This window comes from Macaca mulatta, chromosome 12 (assembly GCF_049350105.2).
Source record: "Macaca mulatta isolate MMU2019108-1 chromosome 12, T2T-MMU8v2.0, whole genome shotgun sequence".
NCBI classification, from domain to species: domain Eukaryota; kingdom Metazoa; phylum Chordata; class Mammalia; order Primates; family Cercopithecidae; genus Macaca; species Macaca mulatta.
This window is the reverse complement of record NC_133417.1, coordinates 115,157,492-115,179,922: the sequence shown is the minus strand read 5'-3', so window position 1 is coordinate 115,179,922 and position 22,431 is coordinate 115,157,492. Positions and strand designations below refer to the sequence as shown.

Genomic DNA, 22,431 nt, shown 5'->3' with positions numbered 1-22,431 from the left:
CAAAAGTCACTCAAGAATTCTCAGTATATTCCCTTTTGAGTTGCTATTTAAGTTGAAATGAAAATTTGTACAGTTATGTGCTAAAAGAACAGAACAATAATTATTACAATATAGATATGTACAGATTACTTGTTAGATGAATTTAAACAAAACAAATTAGTTGAAACTTAACTGAAAATGTTTCCCCTTTCAGTCTTTGTGGTGGGAACGACGGACTTTTCCACTGAAGGGTGAAGACATGGCAGCCTTATTATGTGAAGATGAAAAAAACGATCGGGTTGAATGGTCAAGCACAGCTTTCCATGGTGAAATCTTCGGTACCAGTGTACCAGAGAATGGCCACCATCCAAAAAAGCAGTCAGATGGAATAGAAGAATACAAAACCTTTGATCTAGGACTTACTAATGTTAAAAAAAATAGGTGACAGGGAACAGGTTAAGAAAACTATGTAAATGTAGGAAAGATGGGAGGAAATAAAGCCCTGTTCTGGATCTCCCATCCCCTCCAGAATAAGAGCATGTTCTGCATGTATTAATCTTTTATGCTGTTTATGAAACAGGCAAGATAAGTCTGTTTTTCCTTCTGGAACCACAAGGGTAACCAGCTTTTCATCTACAGACAAGTGGTAGTCATTTGTGTTTATCATGCAACTTACAAACACCAAGATATTAATTGCTGCAACTTGATGTCAAATCACCTTACTGGGTAATTTTTAAGACTATGTACCCACACCATACATACATACACATATATACACATATATACAAACCTGTGCGCCAAGTGACAGCTATTTTTTTATATACATGGTAATTCATTAAAATTGCCTTAATAATATATTAGAATATACAAATATGTGTGTATAAAATAAACATACACACACACATCCCCCTATGTCGTTTTTGAAACACTGGCAATGACCCACTCCCCTTGGAAATGCATGTATGAACTACCCTATGAAATGTAAGCTGCAGTATAGATAAAACACAGGTTTCCACTGATAAAAGACATCTGAACATCTTGAATATAGAGATTAAGTTTTTTGTTGTTTTTCTGTTTAACGTGTTTAACCAACAGTAGAAGTTATTTACAGAAATTTATATACCAGATAACACAAAACTTCTTTATCCAAAATCATTGATATCTTTGGGACTAAACACAGGCTACTTTCTGTTTACTCCTAACAAAATAAAGCAAGCAAATTTGAGTTAAATATTGGTGCAATTTAATACTATCACATCTTTGAAAACTCAATTTGAGTTTTACCAATTAATGTGTCTCATGAAGACACCAATTTAAAATGAGCCACAAACAGTGAAGTCCTATCAGTATAAAATTTGAAAAAAAAAAAAAAAGATTGTATTTCTAGATTAGCAAGAAATTAGTAATTCTGCCTGATTTCTATTTCTAGCTAATTTGGTCATTCTTTGCCATAGCTTACTCTATTCAAATAAACATATATTCTTGCTTGCATCCTAGATTGGGAATTAAACATTTTCAAAAAACAAAGCTTCAATATTTGGATACTAAAGAGTATATATGAAAGAAAATTCCTTTTGAAGCTATAAAACCATTTTTTATATGTGAAAGTTGAGGACAATTTATATAAATCACTTTTTGTCATGTAAAAACGTTATTCAAGTTGTACTACCCACATAACTGAAAATATTGGCCATTTGGCCTAATCTGTGAGATTTGACACTAAGTTTTTGTTAGAGATTGGAAATTATACTAGTCCTTTTAAGGGGTAAAAAATCCAAATTCAATACTGACAAACTTTTGCTTGTAGTTTTACTGTACATTTATTTTTAAAGAAAAAGAAAACAAAAGCCAGACAAACCCAAGTTGTCCAGGCAAATAAACTCAAATCTTTGTCATGTCTGATATTATAATCTTCTATGTAAGTTTTTTAATTAAAGTTATTTCTATATACCTTGTGTTGCTTGTTATTAAATGCGACCTACTCATGGCACAAAGCTTTCCTAAGCTGAAATAAAAACAAACATTAACAAATTTTTACCTTGTAATGCAGGAAGAAACCCAAGCAAGCTCTAGTCTAAGCTTAACTGTTAGCATTCTTACTTTTTGAACCTTATTTCTCAAAACTTATAGTAGCCTCAAGAAGTCTATTGATACTGGTACTGATATTTCTTGCCATATTTATAACACAGCAAGAGTATTTACAGGAATGAAATAGCTGACACATATTTTTAGACTCTCTATAATTCAAACAGTTATAAATACTTAGTTTATGGATTGACTCTGCATCCTGTCATCTTTTCGCCTACCTGATCTTTCTTGGAATAAAATAATATATCCTTGGGGTCAAGATCCATAGTTCCAGAATATTCTCAGCCATCTGGTTCTGCTACAGTGTAAAATTAGACTGGAAATAAGACAATGTTAAGTAAAAAGCTTCTTACCTAACCGACCTCCCAAGGGCTCCATTTGTAAAAGTACAGACCAGAAATTCTACCACTTCCTAGATCCTTTCAGGGTACCATCCTACTACTGAGCATTAATTTCTTCATTTTTTAAATGAGGACAAAAATACCTGCTTTATTATTACCACTTACTTATAGAGGTGATTTACAGATTTAATGAGAATATATCAAAGTACTTTATAACTCATGAAATATAAACTTATATAATGCTATCTACTTTGTATTGAGCATATTCTAAATTCTGGGACTAGTACTGGAAACTTTAGGTATATAGTATTACCTCTTAATTCTCAATACAACCCCACAGTTGTTATAATTACATTTAATGTATAAATGAGTTAGGAGAAATGCAAAAAAGATTGGGTGATTTGTTAAAGGTCCAGCTAGAAAGGGGCGGTCAGAATTCAACCCAGTATTACTTCCAAACAGAGGTTTTACTTTTTCCTTTCTACTCAGAGCTAACACAACAGCATTATTTAACGTCCTTAAGAATGGTGGGGAGGAATCACTGAATAATCTGCTTTGACAAAACACCCTGATAAAATCTATGCTTGTATTTTACAACCCCTGGGTTTCATACATTGTTTTTATAGTTTTCACACATCAAGTGTAAGGTTAAAAGTGATAGATTTTAAGAACCAAGAATATGGTATGCCATCCCACCCAAACTTATAAACAAACCACAAATAACATGAAATAGAAAAAAACCATAAAGACTTCCTTTGCTTTTGGAAAACAGCTGAGAAACAACAAAATTCTTTTCAGAAGTACAGACAAAATTTGTTTTTGTAGTGTAGTCAATATGCCCTCCTTAGGCATTAAGACACTTTTCTGTTTGTAACCTTAATACAGCCGTATTTTTACTCTTTATAAAAATCAAGTCTCTCAATAAAAACAGTATCTTACTCACTAATCATTAAGCTGCATCACTAAAAACATAGTTATACACACCAATTTCTAACCTCTTAGAATATTCTACACAATCAGTTTTAATCACTGGAATGAATAACTGCTCAAAAAAGCAGTGCAGCTTCAATTGCATTATGATTTGGTAGTCAATATTCCTGTTTTCCAGTAAAAGGGAGATTTCATGAACAGAAACATTGGGCTCCTTATGGTTTCATCGATCAAGAGAACGTTTCTGAGCAGCTTCTGAGCAAACATTTCTTAATAGGTTGATCACAGATCTGGGGTCTTCACTCCTCATAATAGCACTGCCAGACACAATCATGTTAGCTCCTGCCTGGAAGAAGTAAACAGTTAGGTTACGCCTCAAAGGAAAATGGAGAAAAACCTAAAACAGAATTCCTGGACTAGAATGTCTACCCTTGCATCTGTCAACATTTCAATCATATGAGAGCCACTTTGAGATTAAGCAGACTTAAGCAATCTAGTTCAATAAGAAAAATTTAAAATGTTCACAAATGAGGATGTGAGATTATTTTTAAATGTGTCTAAGAAATCATAGACCTTTCTAGTAAACCAACTCTTAATAATCTACATGGTATCTTTGCTACTCTTTAGATAAGGTTTATTAAAAGCCTTTACTCCTCAAGCCCACTAAGGTTTTTCCCAATACGCACCAATGCTTTTATTAGTTACTAAAAAAAAAAAAAAACTTTTATTCTTAATTTGTGAGTGTGAAAGGACAATTATTGCTACCATGTGAAATTATCCATAAATTACGGCAAAATTAAAGTGATTTCTCATTTTTGTGTCAAAAAATGGAATGAATGTCTCTCTTTATACTTCATTGCATTCCAGAATGGTTTTGAAGTGGCTTTAAAAAAGTTTTTAACATATGTTTAAATATGGAAGCAAAGAAATTAAAAAAGAAAAGCTAAAAAATTGGGTCCAAATGTAACTCTGAGCTTCCTAGGATTTGATTCGAGGATGGAAACCCAATCTGTTTTGTGATTCACTGCTAGAACAAAGAGGGAGAAGTGGGAGAACCACAGGCTGAGGAAAATTTTTCCAGACAGTGTCACTTTATGTATGACAGCATTTCTAACAATATTCCTCACAGAAATTATAAAGGTAAGTTTTATAGGGTTAATACTGCAAATATCTCTTCAGTTAACCCATTTATGCCTAGTGTTCCATTATTGGAATGCTAAGCTTGTGGGAGTTCTTCATATCCTGCTGTTTAAGATCATCACCAAGGTCTGATTTTTCACAAAAAAAATTTGCAACCTCTGGCATAAAAGCAGAGTAGTATACTGGCAAAGCACAGTTTGTACAAAGCAATTCCACAAGCAGTCAAAAGGATATGAGCTCAGTCATTATCTGCCCAGCCCCTCCTGCATAAGTATTTACTACTGTCAAGCTTTTGATGGGTATATATCAAGCAGAAAAGTGTGAGAGTTATACAGAACCTGGAAGCAGATACACCACACTGTGAAAGAAAAGCAGGTCATGTGAGTTTTATTTTAATCACTTGTGGTGCTACTAGGAGGGCTGGCATCCTCGGGAGCCTGACTATGCTAGACTAGCTATCTGAAAAAAAAGTTAAAAAAAAGTTTTTATTTATATACAGATAGCCAAAGAGGTATATAGAGACAGCCAAAGGGGTATCAGGGCTAAATTTTAATCAAAAATGGTTCTAGCAAGTTCTTACAAGGAACAACTAAGTAATATATAGGTTCTAAAGAATAACGTAATAATTAGGTCAATTAGATTTCTCTACTTTTATCCCCCTTGGAGACGAGGTATCTTTTAATTCCATATTTTGGAAAAATTTCTCACTTCCAAGGCCCTGGAACTTAATGATCTTCCAAAGGGCTGAAATTCAACATACTATTTTTTAAAAAAGAACTTTCTTCAGCCTTCCTGAGACAACCAGGATTTACTATTTAACAATTTATGTGATTTTAGAATATCCACTTATGGGCCGGATGCAGTGGCTCACATCTGTAATCCCAACACTTTGGGAGGCCAAGGCAGGCAGATCACTTGAGGTCAGGAGTTCGAGACCAGCCTGGCCAACATGGTGAAATGCTGTCTCTACTAAAAATAAAAAAAATTAGCCAGGCACGGTGGCAGGTACCCGTAATGCCACCTACTCAGGAGGCTGAGGCAGGAGAATCGCTTGAACCCTGGAGGCAGAGATTGCAGTGAGCAGAGATCACACGACTGCACTCCAACCTGGGCTACAAAGACAGACTGTCTCAGAAAAAGAAAAAAAAAATCCACTTATGGCTGTTTATTTTCCTAGTTGTACATGTGAACAAAAAATACTTTTCCAAGAAAGAAAGTCAACTTAGGAACCATAGAGGGAATCGCTGGCCCATGAGACAATGTCCTGGAGACATACTTGACAGGAAATTGTTCTAGTCAGAGTTGAAGAGCAATCTCACCTCTGCACACTTATGGACAGTGTCAGGACCTACTCCACCATCGACCTCTATATCCAAAGATGGGAACTGGGTCCTCAACCAGTGAACCTAGATATATACATGAGGAAATAAGTAACTCCTAAAGTGGATATGTCGGTGGGGGTGGGGGGGTAGACAACCAAATAAACAAAAAAATCCAACAGCCAAAATTAGCACTTAAAACTCCAATTGTCTCACACAATAACTATACCAATACAATATATTACCGGGGAACACTTGGTTTTTAATAGCAAGCTTTGTTCTATTTGGCAAACAGCAATCTGTAATGTCTTTATAGAGACTGTGTGTCATGGAAAGAAGACAGACAAATCCTCAATAGTCAATGACAACTTCCAAGAGATTTAAAGGTTACAGAGATAACAGTTTCAAAAGACAATTTCAAGACTCCTAGGCGTGGTGACTGACGCCTCTAATCCCAGCACTTTGGCAGACCAAGCAGGGAGGACAGCTTAAGCCCAGGAGTTCAAGACCAGCCTGGGTACACAGTGAGGCCTCCCCTCTATTAAAATATGTAAGAATTAGCTGGGCATGGTGGTGTGCACCTGTAGTCCCAGCTACTCAGGGCGCTGAGGCAGGAGGATCTGTTGAGTCCACGAGGTCGAGGCTGCAATGAACCCTAACTGCATCACTGCATTCCAGCCCAGGTGACAGAGCAAGACTTTGTCTCAAAGAAAGAGAAAATTTCAAGATAAAGATGTAATACTTCTCTGATTTTCAAATCAGAACTCTATTACAGCATTTATTATATACTGTATCAGAATGATCTGTAAGCATCCCCATCTCCTCACCTTCAGAACAGGTTATGCCTAAATATACAAGCCTTTCAATAAATGCTTACTGAATGAACACACAGTAAAAGTCTCACCCCAAAATCAAATACTTCTTTTACCTTTGGCATCATATCTTCCATGAATTTCTGCCCTCCAAACCCCGGTTCCACTGTCATAACCAAGGCCATATCTATTTGATTAGCCCATGGTGCCAAATACTCAACTGAGGTTCCTGGTTTGATGGCAAGGCCAACCTGTAACAGACACAAATATGCTATATCACATTGACATTTACAATTCCCTCTGTATTACATTATGTGGCACAGCAGGCCCAGTAGAAATATCTGTTCTTATTTTTCAAAAGTTAACAAGACTATTAAATGTAAGTACTTCCAGCAAGCAGTAGCTTTCAGAAAATATTAGTGGAATATATAAATGCTATTTGACAAAGAAGTTAAATCCTGGCATCATAGATGAAGAACAGCTGCTAAAGTAGGCAATGGGCCCTGACTGTGCCACTGCACTTCAGCCTGGGCGACAGAGCAAGACTCTGTCTCAAAAAAAGAGAAAATTTCCTGTTTCCAGCAAATCTTTCCCAACTGACAGTGAATGTTACAAAACACTCTCATCACTGGTTTCTTACCTTCATTCCATTCTCCCGAATATCTTTAATCAAAGCCCCTGGGTTCTCAGTAGCCTCGAGATGAAAGGTGTACTGATTGGCTCCTGCTACAGCCATTGGCTTTACCCACTGTTCTGGCTTGGACACCATCATGTGCATGTCTAGAAAAAAAAGACACTTCAAAATATTACTGAAAAATACCTGGTTCATGCTATTGGAAGCCAACCTGTATGCAGTTTTTGCCACTTCGGATATGAACTCTTTGGGCATCACACAAATCATTATTTCAATAGTTATAATTCAGTATAGGTAGTTTCCTCTTATTCTGAAGACATGGATTTATTTAAATTCATTTACAAAAACCCTTTTCCCACAAAATGCATACAGTGCTGTATATAAAAAGTTAACATCTAAAAATCAGGAAATCTAGGTCCAGGTCCAGGAAATGCCACTCTACAAAACTTAAAGAATATGTCATATTATCCATGCAGACTAGTTTCCTCTAGGAAAATTAAGTGATTCTTTTCATTTCTTCTTTCAATTTATTGAGCAATTACTGCACTATTAATTATTCTAGGTCCTAGGGTTAGAGCAAAAACATGAAACTCTCCTGTCACAGGGATTACATTCTTAATGGGACAGTCAAACAATAAACAAGGAAGTAAAATGCACACTAGGTAGGCAGTTAATATGGCTGGTGTGCATGGGGAAGGAGATACACCAGTCAGAGGTCAGGGAAGCACGTGGTGAGGAGAAACCCTACGGCATTCTGCAGGCCATTGGGAGAAATCACCACAGTGAAGTGACAAGATACTATCGACCGAGGAAGCTACGATAGCAATAACCCAGGTGAAAAATGATGGCAGCAATTCAGGATGGATATGTTCTGAAATAAGAGCAAAGAGAGCTGTGGATGGATGAGATGTGGAGGACGAGAAGATCCTCCACGGATAGGCAGATGAGAGGAAAACAAAGATGGCATCAAGGATTTTGGACTTATTAACTAGAAGAATGGAACTGCCATTAATTGAGAGGCAAAAGACTGCAAGAACAAATTTAGGGGGAAGGACATGTTGACTACAAGAAACCTGATATCCATCCTAATGCTAAAGCTTGATCCATATAAACATACAAGGTGAAAATGGGCATGGCCTGCTTTAAAGATCTTGACTTAAATCATAATAGCATTTCATGAGAAGGAGAGGGCAGCTTAAAACACGCTAAACCAAGAAATAACACTGTGAAGCATCCTGTGTTTGATAAATGTAGTGAGGAGAGGTTTTGAGTTTTTTATTTTGCTAGAGGAAGCACATTTCTGATACAGCCAAGCTATACTTAAGAAAAAAAATTTCTAACATTCCAGAACAATTATGAAATACAACAAAGCCTTTAAAAAAAAAGTCAGAAAAAGAGAGTATAAAGCTTGACTAATAAAGTCAAGATTAACATTTGTATTTCTAATCCACCAAAAGTAACTGCATGAGAATTTTTTTTTTTTTTTTTTTAAATAGAGATGAGGTTTCGCTTAACTCCTGGCCACAAGTGATCCTCTCATGTTGGCTTCCCAAAGTGCAGGGATCATAGGCATGGGCCACCACACCCAGCCTAAATTAGAACATATTTTAATAGGTAAAACTTTATTCTTTAAAAAAAGTATTAAATCTGGTGTTTCTTATTCTTTGAATTATAAACAAGGAAAATTCAAGCTGGTTGAAAATACCTACTCTATTCATTCCGTAAGTTACCAGACTGCTAGCTATGTCATCCTTACTCAATCTCTAGCATCCAGTAACCACTAGCAACCCTCAACGGAGAATTTCTTTGGTGTTTAGGGAGTCAGTAGCTCAGCAAATCCGTGTACAGTTAACATTAGATCAGCAATTCTCAAACATTCTAGTATCATTCTATTATCATCTATTACAATCATAATCTATTATTCATAAAATTGGTCAACAATATGCTGATTAAAAAGAATCTAAGTTCTATTAAATTCTAAGTTACATTAAAAAAAACACTCACTATATATGGCTAGGTGTGGTGGCTCAAGCCTGTAATCCTAGCACTTTGGGAGGCCAAGGCAAGTGGATTGCTTGAGCCCAGGAGTTCACACTCTTAAAAATTAATAAAGACCCCAAGAAACTTCTGTTGATAGGGTTATATTTATAGATATTTAATGTATAAGAAATTCAAACTAAGACATTTTCAAGCATGTAATTTTTGGCGGGTACGGTGGCTCACACCTATAATCTTAGGAGGCTGAGGAGGGAGGATGGCTTGAGCCCAGTTTGAGACCATCCTGGGCAATGTAGTAAGACTCCTTCTCAATAACAACAGAATAATTAGCTAGGCATGGTAGTGTGATCCTGCAGTCCCAGCTACTGGAGGGGAGGGGTGAGGTGGGAGGACTGCTTAAGCCCAGGAAGACTGAGGCTTCAACGAGGTATGAAGGCCACGACTACACTCTAGCCTGGGCGACAGAGCAAGACTGTCTCAAAAAAGATACCTCTATTACATATTAATTAAGAGTGGTATTGTTTGTTTTACATTTTTGCAAGTCTTTGGTGTCTGGCTTAATAGAAGACACCTATATTCTCACATCTGTTCCATATCCAATCTGTTGTAATACAGATGTTCTATGACTTACAACGGGGTTACATCCCAATGAACTCATCCTGAATTGAAAATATTGTTATGTCTAACTGCATTTAATATACCTAACATACTAAACGTCATAGCTGTAGCCTAGCCTACCTTAAATGTGCTGAGTGGTAATTTTATAAAGGTTAGCTGCAATGTGCACTCTGTAAACCCTATCAATAAGCTTTTCATTCTTTGTTACATTAAAAACCATTGTTTGTCTTGTATTTTGAATGGGTATTTTAAGTACTGATTTACTGAGTTACACACATCTGACAAACAGTGACAGATTTCATTCCATAGTACCCCAAAATTACATTTGTTAAAATAACTACAGATCTCATCAGAAAAGCTTGTTAACTGTTGGGACGCTATCAAATCCACAGTGGTAAGATATACAAGTTCTTCAAAATTCTAATTTTGGGAACAAAAACTGACAAGGTATCTTTCCTTGAAGAGACAGCCGCATTTAGTTAACATTTTTTAAAAGTCATTAAAATAGCCAGGTCTGAAAAACCATAGTTTATCTCTCAGTTGTTCTTTCAAATAAACATAGTGTTCTGGAGGAAAGCAGCTAGTTCAGATCATACCTCTATGGTACAAGTAGTTTTCCTTGAGAAAACCATTATGTTCCAATTCCAATATGCAGCAATGCAGCACAAGTGCTTTATATGCACTTCCTACTTTGTCACACAAAGTATTAAAAAGGCATGTATTCAAGGACCAAGATTTATTAATTTGTACTGCTTCATCAAGGATATTTATTGCAAATGCATGATGATGAAGAATATAACAACTCCTGATATAGTCCCTGCCTTGAGTTGGTTAAGGCACAAGCAAACTAACTCATCAATGTTTTTGAACCATCAGTAGAAATAATGGTAAATAATTTCCTAGTATTATGAAAATAGTTTTGATATACTCTCATGGATGACCTGCAAGGGTCTTAAGGAATTGTGTGAGTCCTTATACAAAGTACTTGAGGATCACTGATTTAGACAATAACAGGAACAGACTTTTCCCTATCACTTTATTTCTTAGACGTTTATTTCTACTCAACATGAAAACTGAAGAGTTAAGAATGTTAGCGTTACATATACAACACAACATGTAATCTTGGTCCTAGAATACATTCATGTATCAATTATCCAACAACCAAAATCCAAGAATTAAACAAATGTTTCTTAATATAAAAAACAAAGGTAGCTGGGCTCAGTGACTTACACCTACAATCACAACACTTTGGGAGGCCAAGGCAGGAGGATGGCTTAAGCCCAAGTGTTCAAGATCAGCCTGGGCAATACAGGGAGATCCCATCTCTACAAAAAGTAAAAAAATAAAAATAAAAATAAAAATAAAAATAGCCGGGTGTGGTGGCACACACCTGTAGTCCTAGCTATAGCTGCAGCGGGAGGACTGCTTGAGCCCAGGAGTTCAAGGATGCAGTGAGCTATGATTGTATCACTGTACTCCTGCCTGGGTAATAGACGGAGTCTGTCTCTTAAAGCAACAACAACAACAAAAAGCCAAAAACCGAAAAACAAGGGTCACAAAACCCAAACATTAAAGTAAATGGATTTATCTTTCAGATAAAATTCTAGAAATATTAATTAGCAAGTTTATCAACAAATTAAAAACAACAAGAAAAAGCAGATTGTGTGTGGTGTCAGCAACACAGGATTGTTAAAAGGAAAGGCACTGACAGGAAATGATATAGACAATAGTATGGTGTGACAATGGGAGCCCAAATAAAAGGGAGGAAAAAGGAAAAAAAAAAGAAAGCATTAAAAAAATTCACACAACAAAGCCAGAAGCGAGGATTCTGGCCATTGATTGTACAGTGGGAGCAAACAATGCTATGTATTTCATCCACCTCTCACGGTCATGAGAACAACCTTAATTCAAAGGAAAAGTCATGGTATCTGCTATATAAGCTAACTATGGCTTAAAAAAAAGTTTAGATAATCAGAGGACTATATCCCATTATCTGGAAATTTCAAAATGGTGAACATATTGGTGGAACATTGTTTCCTCATGCCACATAAATGAGGTAATAATGTACATTTTCTTTGGTGTACTCAAATGCAGGGGCTGAAGACTGTATCCAACTGAATTTTCTGTGACATTGGAAATGTCCCACAGCTGCACTGCACAATATGTGACTGCTGAAGACTTGCAACGCGATTAATGTAAATAAGAAACTGAATTTTTAAGTTTATGTAATTTAATTAAAAAAATAAATTTTTTTTTTTTGACATGGAGTCTCACACTGTCACTCAGGCTGGAGTGCAGTGGAATGATCTCAGCTCACTACAATCTCCACCTCCCAGGTTCAAGAGCTTCTCATGCCTCAGCCTCCTGAGTAGCTGGCATTATAGGCGTGCGCCACCATGCCCGGCTAATTTTTGTATTTTTAGTAGAGACGGGGTTTCACCATGTTGGCCATTCTGGTCATGAACTTAAGTTTATTTAATTTTAGTAGCTACATGTGGCTTATGACTACCATAGCGAACAGCACAGAGTCCTTCATAAAACTGGTCAACAATATGCTGATTAAAAAGAATCTAAGTTCTATTAAATTCTAAGTTACATTTAAAAAACTATTTAGGCTAGGCGTGGTGGCTCAAGCCTGTAATCCTAGCACTTTGGGAGGCCAAGGCAGGTGGACTGCTTGAGCCCAGGAGTTTGAGACTAGCCTGGGCAACATGGCAAAACTCAGTCTCTTTTTTAAAAAAAAGAAAAAAATAAATAACACTACTTAAAAAAACGTGTACAATTTCTCATGTTTAAGAGATCTGACAGGTGAGACATTGCTAACTTAATATAAATCACTTGTAGGCCACTAAGTAATCTTAAAAATCTTAATTTACATTGTACTATGACATTGGAGTGAATATTTAGGCACCACTTGTAGAAAGCTCCAATTTGCACAAAACAAATGGCTTCTGGACCATAAATCAACTGATTCATAAACTCATTTAACAATCACACTGAACCCTGATCATGTCTATGCTTAGCTTTAGGAAAACCACAGTAAATAAAGTAGATTCAATCCCTGCCCTCAAAGTTTACAGTCTAATAAAAGTCATCGCAGATCAAAGGAAGTTCTCAGAGGAAAATCAACAGGTGATAAGATAATTAGATAAAGGTTAATTTGGGAGAGGGTGCTCAAAAAGGCCTCTCTGAGGAACTGACAAATGACTTGAGGCCCAAAGATGTGGCAGCCAGCCAAGCCTCTACCTTTCCACGCAGATGAGCCAAGGCCCAGAGGCAGGAAGAAGTTTGGCTTGTTACTGGAGTCACGCCAATGAAGACCCAGCATAGGGAAGTTGGGGAAAGGGAGCCAGATGAACTTGGAAGTTAAAAAAATCAACCATCCAGTTTTCCTTTACTTGAGCAACACATCCAGCTTCAGATGGCATAACACCCACTTACCAAAGAAAGGGTCCTGGCCTAGCTGCTTTCGAAGGCTTTCTACCACAGGGTGACCAAAGGTGATGTTGGGAACAAAATGCCTACAAGACAAACAAAATCTACTCTGAAAATGTTTTCAATTCAGTTTCTGTATCTCTCTCAATATGAATTCTGACACGGGTTGAGGGGATTGTGTGCAATGTTTTTCAATTTAATACTTAATCATCAGTATTAAATAATACTAAAAATACCGGGTTATTTTGGTTTTACCAGGTAACATCTTCTTGACATTTCAACAAATCATGTCACATATATTTTCATAATGATTTGACTCTGTAATTCACAACCCATGACAGGTAGAAATGGAGAGATGACAAAATCAGAAACCCTCAGGCTTTATGACTTGCCCAAGTCACACACTAGTTAGTAAGTTCTGGACTCTTAACATTGATCTGAATCCTAGTCTGTCTCACGAGGCCTGTGACTACTTCTAATCACTTCTATCACAGGGCATTAAATGATAGTTTCTTTAAACTTTCTTAAAGAAGACTAATAAAGAAATGTGATGTGTTTATTAATAATGACCACCTTTCACTGAGGGTTTACTACATGCCAAGCACTGTAATTTACTTCACTTCATCTTCACGACAGCCTTATAGAGTAGATGCTATTATTATCCCCTTTGAAGAGCACAAGATAAATAAAATCCTTAAGTAACTCAGCTAATAATTTGTGAAGTGGATTCAAATTAAGTCTACCAGCTGGGTGCAGTAGCTCATTCCTGTAACCCCGATACTTCAGGAGGCTGAGGCAGGCAGATCACTTGAGGTCAGGAGCTCAAACCAGCCTGGCCAACGTAGTGAAACCCTGTGTCTACTAAAAATAGAAAAATTAGCTGGGAGTGGTGGCATGCACCTGTAATCCCAGCTACTCAGCAGGCTGAGGCAGGAGAATCGTTTGAACCTGGGAGATGGAGAGTGCAGTGAGCCAAGATTGCGCCACTGTATTCCAGCCTGGGCGACAAAGCGAGACTTATCTCAAAAACAAAAACAAAAATGAATCAAGTCTACCAGACCCACGGTACTTATCCTTTACCTTACTCCAGTTAATCTTTTTGTTCTATCACTAGTTCACTTAAATATTTAACAAAACCAGGGCCAGTCTCAGTGGCTCACACCTGTAATCCCAGCACTTTGGGAGAACGAGGTGGGCGGATCACAAGGGCAGGTGTTCAAGACCAGCCTGGCCAACATGGTGAAACTCCATCTATATTAAAAATACAAAAATTCGCTGGGCATGGTGGCGTGCATCTGTAATCCCAGACACTCGGGAGGCTGAGGCAGGAGAATCGCTTGTACCCAGGAGGTGGAGGTTGCAGTGAGCCGAGATTGCGCCGCTGCGCTCCAGCCTGGGCAACAGAGCAAGACTCCGTCTCCAAAAAAAATAAAAATAAAAACAATAATCATAATAATAAAATCTCCTATATGCAAGTACCATACTAGGTGCTTCAGAATACTGTTTTGTAAAGAAATATGCTCCAGTTCCTGTTTTTCCTAGGAGCTTACCATCTCACTGGCAAGAGATGACAGAGATTGACAGCTAAGGACTCACCAGAATTCACAACCCTACTGCTATCGTATAGTTGTCAGTGGGATGTCAACTCAGTCAAACCTTCTCATGCTCAGTTCCCTTTACATTCAAGTGACTCATGTGACTTTACATCCCAGTTCCCAGTTCCCTTTACATCCAAGTGGCTTATGTGAATAACTCTCACCACCGGACTGTGAGTGCAAGTAACGTGTGTCACTGCAGAGTCCGGAAGGTTAAGGAGAATTCTTTTCCTATTGCCACTTTACCCTTCTGCCAACAAAGCCCTTACAGAATGGAAGAGACACAGAATGGAAGAACACTCACGCTGAACTCTTACATGAGGAGAAACTAGAACTAAGCTACTGAAATCTGGGCTTTGTTAAAGCAGCAGGTATTATCCTATATGAGGATTACAAGAAAAGCTATACAATAACAGGCAGGTAACATGTGATTATAGACAAAATATACATAAAATAAGAGCAAGTATTAGAGAACATTAAGAAAGAAGTTCATGAGATTTACAAAATAGGATTTATAAAGATGGGAAAAGAAACAAAGGCTGAAAATGAAGCAGAAGCAGAAACAAGCAAGTTATAGTCAAAGACGTGGAGAGTGGTATTGACCGACTTTGGCTAGTGTGAAAAAAAGATGGGAGGTGGGTAGTATCACATGAGAGGCATCAAAGGCCAAGCTCATTGTCTGGACTTTTGTCCTGCTGGAAATATGAAGTAAGATCTTAAAGCAAGAAATATTAATAAATAAGATAGAATGGGAAATAAATTACAACAGGGTAGGTAACTGCAACTGCCACTTGGTAAGTGGCAAGGAACACTAAGAATGACAAAACAGGCAAAACTGATCGGATCCGTTAAATGATTAGGTGTGTGGGAGGGGAGTTAAAATACAAACTATGTTTAAGGCCTAACAGTTAAGATGACAGGTAGAATGACTGTTAATAAAAACCAAACTTATACGTGGGCCACACACAGTTCTAAAGACTTTCTATATATTAAATCATTAAAACCTCACAACAACCCTATGAGGTAGGTACTTTTATTAACTGTATCCTACAGATGAGGAACAGAGGCCCAAGGTCACACAACCAGTAAGCGCTGGGGGCGGGAGTTACACATAGGCACTACGGCTACCAAGTCCAGGCTCTTAACTACTATGCTCATCTGTCCCTATAACAACAACTAACGAAACAAATGGGGAACAAGTCTAGCGGAGAAGAGATTCAAGAGAGAGAGGTAAGGATTCAGGACACGTCGGAGAGGGACAGGTAAGGCGGATGGGTACAGACACTTTCACTCAATAACACCTTGGTCTTTGGAGGTTTAATTTCTATCATGAAAAAAGTGATTCTACCATTTGCCTGAGCAATGATTGTCAGGGCTGTGGATAAGATGTATGTGTTTACTTAAAACTTGAAATAAGGGTCACAGAAGCAGGCAGTAAGGCCTACTGAATGCTTTACAACTCTGGAATTAAAGATTTGAATTTCACATACTGTTCTTTTATTATGCTGTGTAGTCTGGGAAATAGTTTTGTTGTCTTAACAGTAGGTTTCATTTATCATGAAAATAAAAGTATAATATCCACCTCCCGAGTAAACACGAGAACCAAAAAAAAAAAATACACTTCTACTTTTTTGGGAAAACCTAAACAAAACATATAAAAATACTATCCCTACAGTTATGTGACTTAATTTGTGCTTCTGAAAATCAATTAAATGCTAGGTTCACAAAGTATACTGGAAGAACAAAAACGCACCAGTAGTCTCAAAAAACCCAAAGGCTATGCTGAGCCATAACAAAAAAGGGCTACAATCCTAAGCATGAAGTCAGGGTGTCTCAAATTTACCAAACAGTAACGATGAGAGCAGTTCTAATGTATTTACAGTCTCCACCTCAGCCTACTGACTCCAAAGAGGACCAGGAATCTGACTTTTTAATAAATGCCAGAGGGAGTTAACAGACCAGCTTGGAAAACACTTAACTGTTTCACTTTAATGGAGAGAAACTTCATTAAAAATTATGCTTCATCATTATCTTATTCTGCCTCTTTTTCCTTTATTTTCTGGAGTTGGTTAACTGTGAAAGAAATAAAATACAATAAAAAGGTATCCCTTTCTCCCAGGGACTCACTGGAATTACACTATAATTTTTGTAATACAACGATACAATTTTCTCTTTCACATTCCATCATCACTCCTAAGCTTTACTTACATAATTCTAACACAATCTACTGCAGACAGATCAAGCCATTTACCCTATCTCCCAACAAGGCAAAGATGGTAAGAGGAGGATTAGAGTCGCTATAAAAGGTACAGGACTGTAACTAGAAAACAATCTTCCTATAAAAGGTACAGGACTGTAACTAGAAAACAATCTTCCTGTGAATCAGGAATCACAAATTCAAATGCTGCTGGGGGTTAGTAGATAACATCAAAGAGCAAAACAGAGCAGATAGGGAAAGGCACCAAATGAAGTACATCCCGGATGACTAAAGGTGACCCTGCCCCTGTCAGCTCCAGCGCGTGTCACCTTGTAAGACTGAGGACCCAGTGCTGGAAGTCTTTGTTTTTTTGTTTTTTGGTTGTTGTTTTTGTTTTTTTCCCCCAAAAGTGAGAAATGCAGCAAAAGTCAGAAATGTGAAATCGTCCCAGTTTTAAATCCTGGTAGCTAATTTAGAAATTAGTTTGCTAATTTAGAAATTCTTTGCTCTGTTCCCATGGTTAGGATGAACACATTCTAGTCACTGTCCTGTCATGATGTATTTATGTTTTCTAGGTTTTTTTCCCCCAGATAATCCGCTTGTCCTTTGTTTCACATATCTAGTCATGCTAGTGCTCCATCTTCCACAGTACTCCGCAAACCGGTTTCCGACTTTCTAAATGAAGAAATTCAGTTGTAACCAGGGGAGAAATTGGAGGTCTCGGTGGGGAGGAGACTAGAAAACAAGCACATCCAAAGTGTAATGTTGGATGAGATTTTAAAAAGGGGCCAGGAAAAAAAACCATGAAGGCAGTCCTGAGAGGGAAGGCACATTGTGGCTGCACTTTCATGGCCCTAGCTAGACACCACAGCACATCACGTAGGGGCCCTGGCACCAGCTCTGCCGGCCTCTGCTGAATCTGGTGAGACATCAGGGAAGAAGCTGAACCTCCCTACACTGGTTTTCTCCTTTGCAAAAGGGGAATAAAAACAGCTTTTAACTCAGAAAGTAGAGAAGATTAAAAGAGAAATAATTTTAAAATTGTGTATGCAGAATTCAGTTTCTCCAAACCAAAGTACCTCCTGGCAAAGGGGAAGAGGAATAAATAAAAAACAAATACTTTTTAAAAATTTTTTTGTTCCCAAAACTCTGATCCATTTTATGGATCCAATTTATCTTATTGAGCTCAGTCTGCCATAGAGCTGCGAGGGGACAAAAGTGACTCCTGAGAGACTCCTCCTATTATGATTAAGCCATTCATTCATTCAGCCAATGATTACTAAGCTCCTTATGGTGCTTTTCCAGCAAAGAATACATAGGTGAGCAAAAAGAAAAAAAACTTGGCTTTCAGGAAGCTTACAGGGGAGCAGGAAAGACATGAAATAAGTTAATAACAATAAGTATACAGTTAACAAAAATAAGTATACAAATTATTAGTTGCTTTTTTGAGGCCAAAGACCATTCCCTGTAAACCTAGGACCCACAGAAAGCATTTAATTTGAGACAACACAAGTTGCTGCATTGCTTCCAACCCTGGCTCCACTATTTTCGAGACCACTGTCAGATGACTTAACCTCTCTGTGCCCAACTCCTCACTGTCAAATGCTGGTGGTAATAACATCAATTTCAAACGGCTGGGTGAGTTAATTCACACACAAAAAAACACCAGAACGGAAATAGTCAAGTGCTCATAAACATTGCTATTATGGTTATCATTAATAATCCTGACTGGTGAACTGAAACAATTACTTTCCCCAACCATTAACTTACTCAAACATAGTTTAATTAAAACCAAATTGCTTTCTGTGTCAAACAGATTCACAAATATACATGTAGCTTATTCCATCCTGTGACCCTCTAGGTGTTTACTCTAGCACAAAAATGTAGCTACTTATCTTTGAGGTACACACTCAGGGTATTACCTGTGACAGTTTAAGGCTTTCAAGCAAAGGTGTTAAAAATGAAGTAAATAAGTACAATTACATATAATGGCCAACTAAAGGCCACCCTTTGTGAGAGAGAACATTTACTAAACTTTTTACACATTTGGCCTATTCTTAGTACTCGATGGTCAAAGTTTTGTCATTATCAGTTGGGTGGACTCCTAAGGTAACTGAGTAAAATGCAAAAGAGAAACAATACATTTAACCACATAGAGCAATGGAAGATAAAATTCTTCAAAGTCAGATTAACATTAAAAAGAAAAGGAAATCATCACCTTTTGAAAATGACACCAATTTGCAAATTGAATGAGGAAACACAGGGTTTTTACCTATTTAAAATAAATTTATTTTTCCATCCCCACTCAAGATAATGGCATTTATGATTTTTATAGTCAGTTAACAGTGGGGCTCAGAGAACTACTTGGCAAACCCAGGAAGGGCCAAGCTGCAAGTCTGTCACAATCTTCTGTAATCTTGAGGGAGTCTTACTATTTTCTGTGGGGTTGTTTCCTCATTCTATTACCAACTTCAGAAACTAATATCCTGATTCCAAACAATATTATGTGCTGTATCTACAGTGCTTAAAAATTACTTACAAAAAACTGACCTCCCTGAAGAACAGGGTGCCTGAAGAGAAAATAGGAAATCAGACTTTTAATAATGATGTAACTAACAATTACAGAGAACTTAATATACGCCAGGCACTGTAAACCTTACATGTACTCGCTCATTTCATCTTCCAAAGATGCCTAAGCGGTAGGTTCTATTAGTAGTTTCATTTTTCAAATTATGAAACTGAAGCTCAATGAGGTTAGTGGCTTGTCCAAGGTAACCCAGCAAGTGGCAGAACTCGGGAACCTCGCTGCAGGTGCCAACTTTAATCGTTACAGAAGTCTGTCTCCCCAGCTTTGCCACTAACTAGCTATATGAGCTTGGGCAAGTCATGCTTCTCCCCTTGGGCCTCAGTTTCTGTAGTTGAAAGTGAAGAAACGTCCTAAAGATTTAGGTCGCTTCCGGGTCCTAAGTGATGGAAGACCACACGTTACGTGGGGGGGGAGGGGAGGAATTGAGGTTTGGGATCCGGCCGCAACCCAGGACGCCGCGACAGTTCTGCTCCTGCCAGAGCCTCCAGGGGTCCTACCCAACTCCCCTCCTAGCATGGCGTTCAGAGTGAGGCGCTCGGTGGCACAGGGACGCGGTACATCCAACAGGCACTCAATAAAGGTGCGCTGATCCCGCCCCCCGCGCGGCAAGCCCGACCGGAGCCCGGAGGAGTTACCCGTCCATTACATCCAGGTGCAGATAATCGGCCCCAGAGTCTAGCATCCGGAGGCACTCGGCCCCTAAATTGGCCAGGTCGCTGTTGAGGATGGACGGGCCAATCTTGCAGCCCGACGCCATACCGCTGGCTCCCCAGAGCAAGTTACCCCACGAGTCCCCCGGCAAGACTAGAGCGTCACTCCGATTGGGCGGGCAGTTTTGGCCCCGCCCCTTCTCCGTACAGGCTTCCGGACTGTACGGGAAGCAGCGACTCTGCGATGAGGAAGTTCCGCCTCCTCCTGGCGTGAGGCGGTCTCTGCTGTCCGCCTGGGGCGGGGCGGGGCGTGGCACACGGGAGTCGTGTTCCTAGATCTGACCTTCCTTCTTATGCTGTTTGAATCTTAAAGTCCTCGCAGCACTCAAGGCGTTTCTCAACCTTTTTTCGCTTTGCTTCCCCTACAGTTCTTTCTCCTCGGTTCTTGACTTCACATCACCTTTTGTTTCTCCACCCTTTGCATGTGCGTTCCTTTCCTCTCCAGCGCCTATGCTGGCCCTTTAAAACAACAATTAAAAACCTTCTTCCCTCGTATTTCTCTTAGAGCTCTTCTTTTGAGTTGGAGGAACCCTGGCTCTGCTAAATACTAGCTGGGTGACCTGGCAAGTCACTTCTTACTTCGGTTTCCTCATCTGTAAAGACAGTGCCCAGCTTTAGGGTTGTATTAAATGAGTGAAGCCAGATAATGCGCCCAGCAGGATGCCTGGTGCTCAGTACAAAATGGTAGTTATTATTACCCTCTTTTTCTGCCTCTGCACTTCCTCCTCCTTATCTTTTTTGTTTTTCCCTCTGTTGAGGCTCAGAAAATAATAGTCCAAAGTGAAGGCCTCAGACGCAACAGTGTTTCTCTGACTTCATGTCCTGCGCTCTTCTCAATCTCATTCTCCCAGGAGGCAGGTCATAGAAACTAGAGCCCCTCTTCCCTAAGAAGAGTCATTGAAACCAGAACTCCCTTTTCTTGAAGCCAGCCATAAAACCCAAAAGCATTACTCTAGCTTTCCTCCACCTTTCTGTGTAAAAACTGGCCAAAAATTATTTGACCTACTTCAATTGTAGGTTATAAAACTCCTCTTCTAGAGAAGGTTCTATCCCATATCCAGGAGAAGGGAATGCTGCACAGAGAGGCCAGGAATCCAAACTAGACTGGCCAAGGCCGGGTCAGACTATTAGCATTAGATCGCCTATTTTGTCCAATCGTATTTCTACATGGCTGTCCATACTTTGTTGAACCTAAGTATAAAAATGGGTAATCACCCCTGTACCTTTGGGTCTTCATTCTAAAGGCTCCAGTGTCAGGTAAAACTATGATCAAATAAGTTGTTATGCCTTTTATCCTGTTAAACTTCTTTTTGTCAGTGATGTTCAGGAAACCTTTGGAGGGTGAAGGGGAAGTTTTCCCTTGACCCCTACACCTCTCCAGTGCTCATTCACAAATTGTGATAGGTTTGTGTGCTGTTCATGGTTCAGAAATGGATAAGAGTATCCTGATGCTAAATGTGCCTAGGGTCAGAAAAAGAGACAGAAGTAAAACTACATGAGGGGGAAAAAATGGACTTAGCAAGAGCAATCCTTAAGGGGTCAGAATAGAGCACTTTGTATAAAAGACGGAAGTGGTAACTTGGACCACGTGGTGTTTCTGGCCACATTGTGAGGACAACCAGATCTTTAACAATCCCACTGGGAAATCTACCAGTTATTCCAGTAGGTCAAATCCTGGGCAGAGAAGTTTATTTTTATTTTGAAAGGTAGATTTGGAAAGCATGAGTAGAGCTCAGTTTGTTGGGAGGGGTGACAGGGAGTGTATTGGAGGTATCTAACTGGATGGTCGTGACCTCAGGCCAGACCGGGGAGGTTGAGGATGGACAGCAAGGCATTAACAAAGGCACACCCCAGGGATCCAAAATGAACATCTTCCTGAATGAGTCAACCTATTCCCTACATTAAGAAATGAAACAGGCATCTTAAATGTTTTTAGATGTATTTTATTATATGTGCATACCTAAACACAGAAGTCTTAATATCTTTCATAAATATCTTTCATAAACATTTCAGTATTTATTCATATGTATTTTTTCCATGTTCTTTGG

At 38.6% G+C, this 22,431-nt stretch overlaps 2 protein-coding genes across 13 annotated transcripts in view; one reads left to right on the top strand and one right to left on the bottom strand.

The window, feature by feature from the left end:
- Positions 1 to 1,930, top strand: part of KANSL1L (KAT8 regulatory NSL complex subunit 1 like) — a 139,987-nt gene extending 138,057 nt beyond the window's left edge. For all 6 annotated transcript variants that reach the window (XM_077957499.1, XM_015110878.3, XM_077957498.1 and 3 more), the window contains exon 15: positions 194 to 1,930. In XM_077957499.1, coding sequence (XP_077813625.1) covers positions 194 to 424 — 231 coding nt within the window. In that variant the 3' untranslated portion in view covers positions 425 to 1,930. The remainder of the gene's footprint in view (positions 1 to 193) is intronic.
- Positions 1,775 to 20,484, bottom strand: RPE (ribulose-5-phosphate-3-epimerase). Of its 7 annotated transcripts, none has more exons than XM_015110865.3 (7): positions 20,309 to 20,467; positions 16,869 to 16,962; positions 13,301 to 13,380; positions 7,250 to 7,389; positions 6,726 to 6,860; positions 5,798 to 5,884; positions 1,775 to 3,684 (listed from the first exon to the last, which is right to left on the bottom strand). In XM_015110865.3, the coding sequence occupies exons 2-7, from the start codon at positions 16,895 to 16,897 to the stop codon at positions 3,562 to 3,564; spliced, it is 594 nt and encodes a 197-aa protein (XP_014966351.1). In that variant the 5' UTR covers positions 16,898 to 16,962; positions 20,309 to 20,467; the 3' UTR covers positions 1,775 to 3,561. The 7 variants fall into 7 exon arrangements, with proteins under 7 accessions (XP_014966351.1, XP_077812612.1, XP_014966352.1 ...); XM_077956486.1 differs by having other exon boundaries at positions 20,320 to 20,467; XM_015110866.3 differs by lacking the exon at positions 16,869 to 16,962 and having other exon boundaries at positions 20,320 to 20,467.
- Positions 20,485 to 22,431: the final 1,947 nt, after the last annotated feature.

Bases quoted from the DNA above. Each gene is read 5' to 3' on its own strand.
- RPE (XM_077956487.1), bottom strand. From the start codon at position 20,430: ATGGCGTCGGGCTGCAAGATTGGCCCGTCCATCCTCAACAGCGACCTG. The intron at 13,381-20,308 runs GTAACTCCTCCG...TTTGTCTTGTAG, and splicing joins CACCTGGATGTAATGGACGG to GCATTTTGTTCCCAACATCA. The intron at 5,885-6,725 runs GTAAAAGAAGTA...GTATATATCTAG, and splicing joins TGGAAGATATGATGCCAAAG to GTTCACTGGTTGAGGACCCA.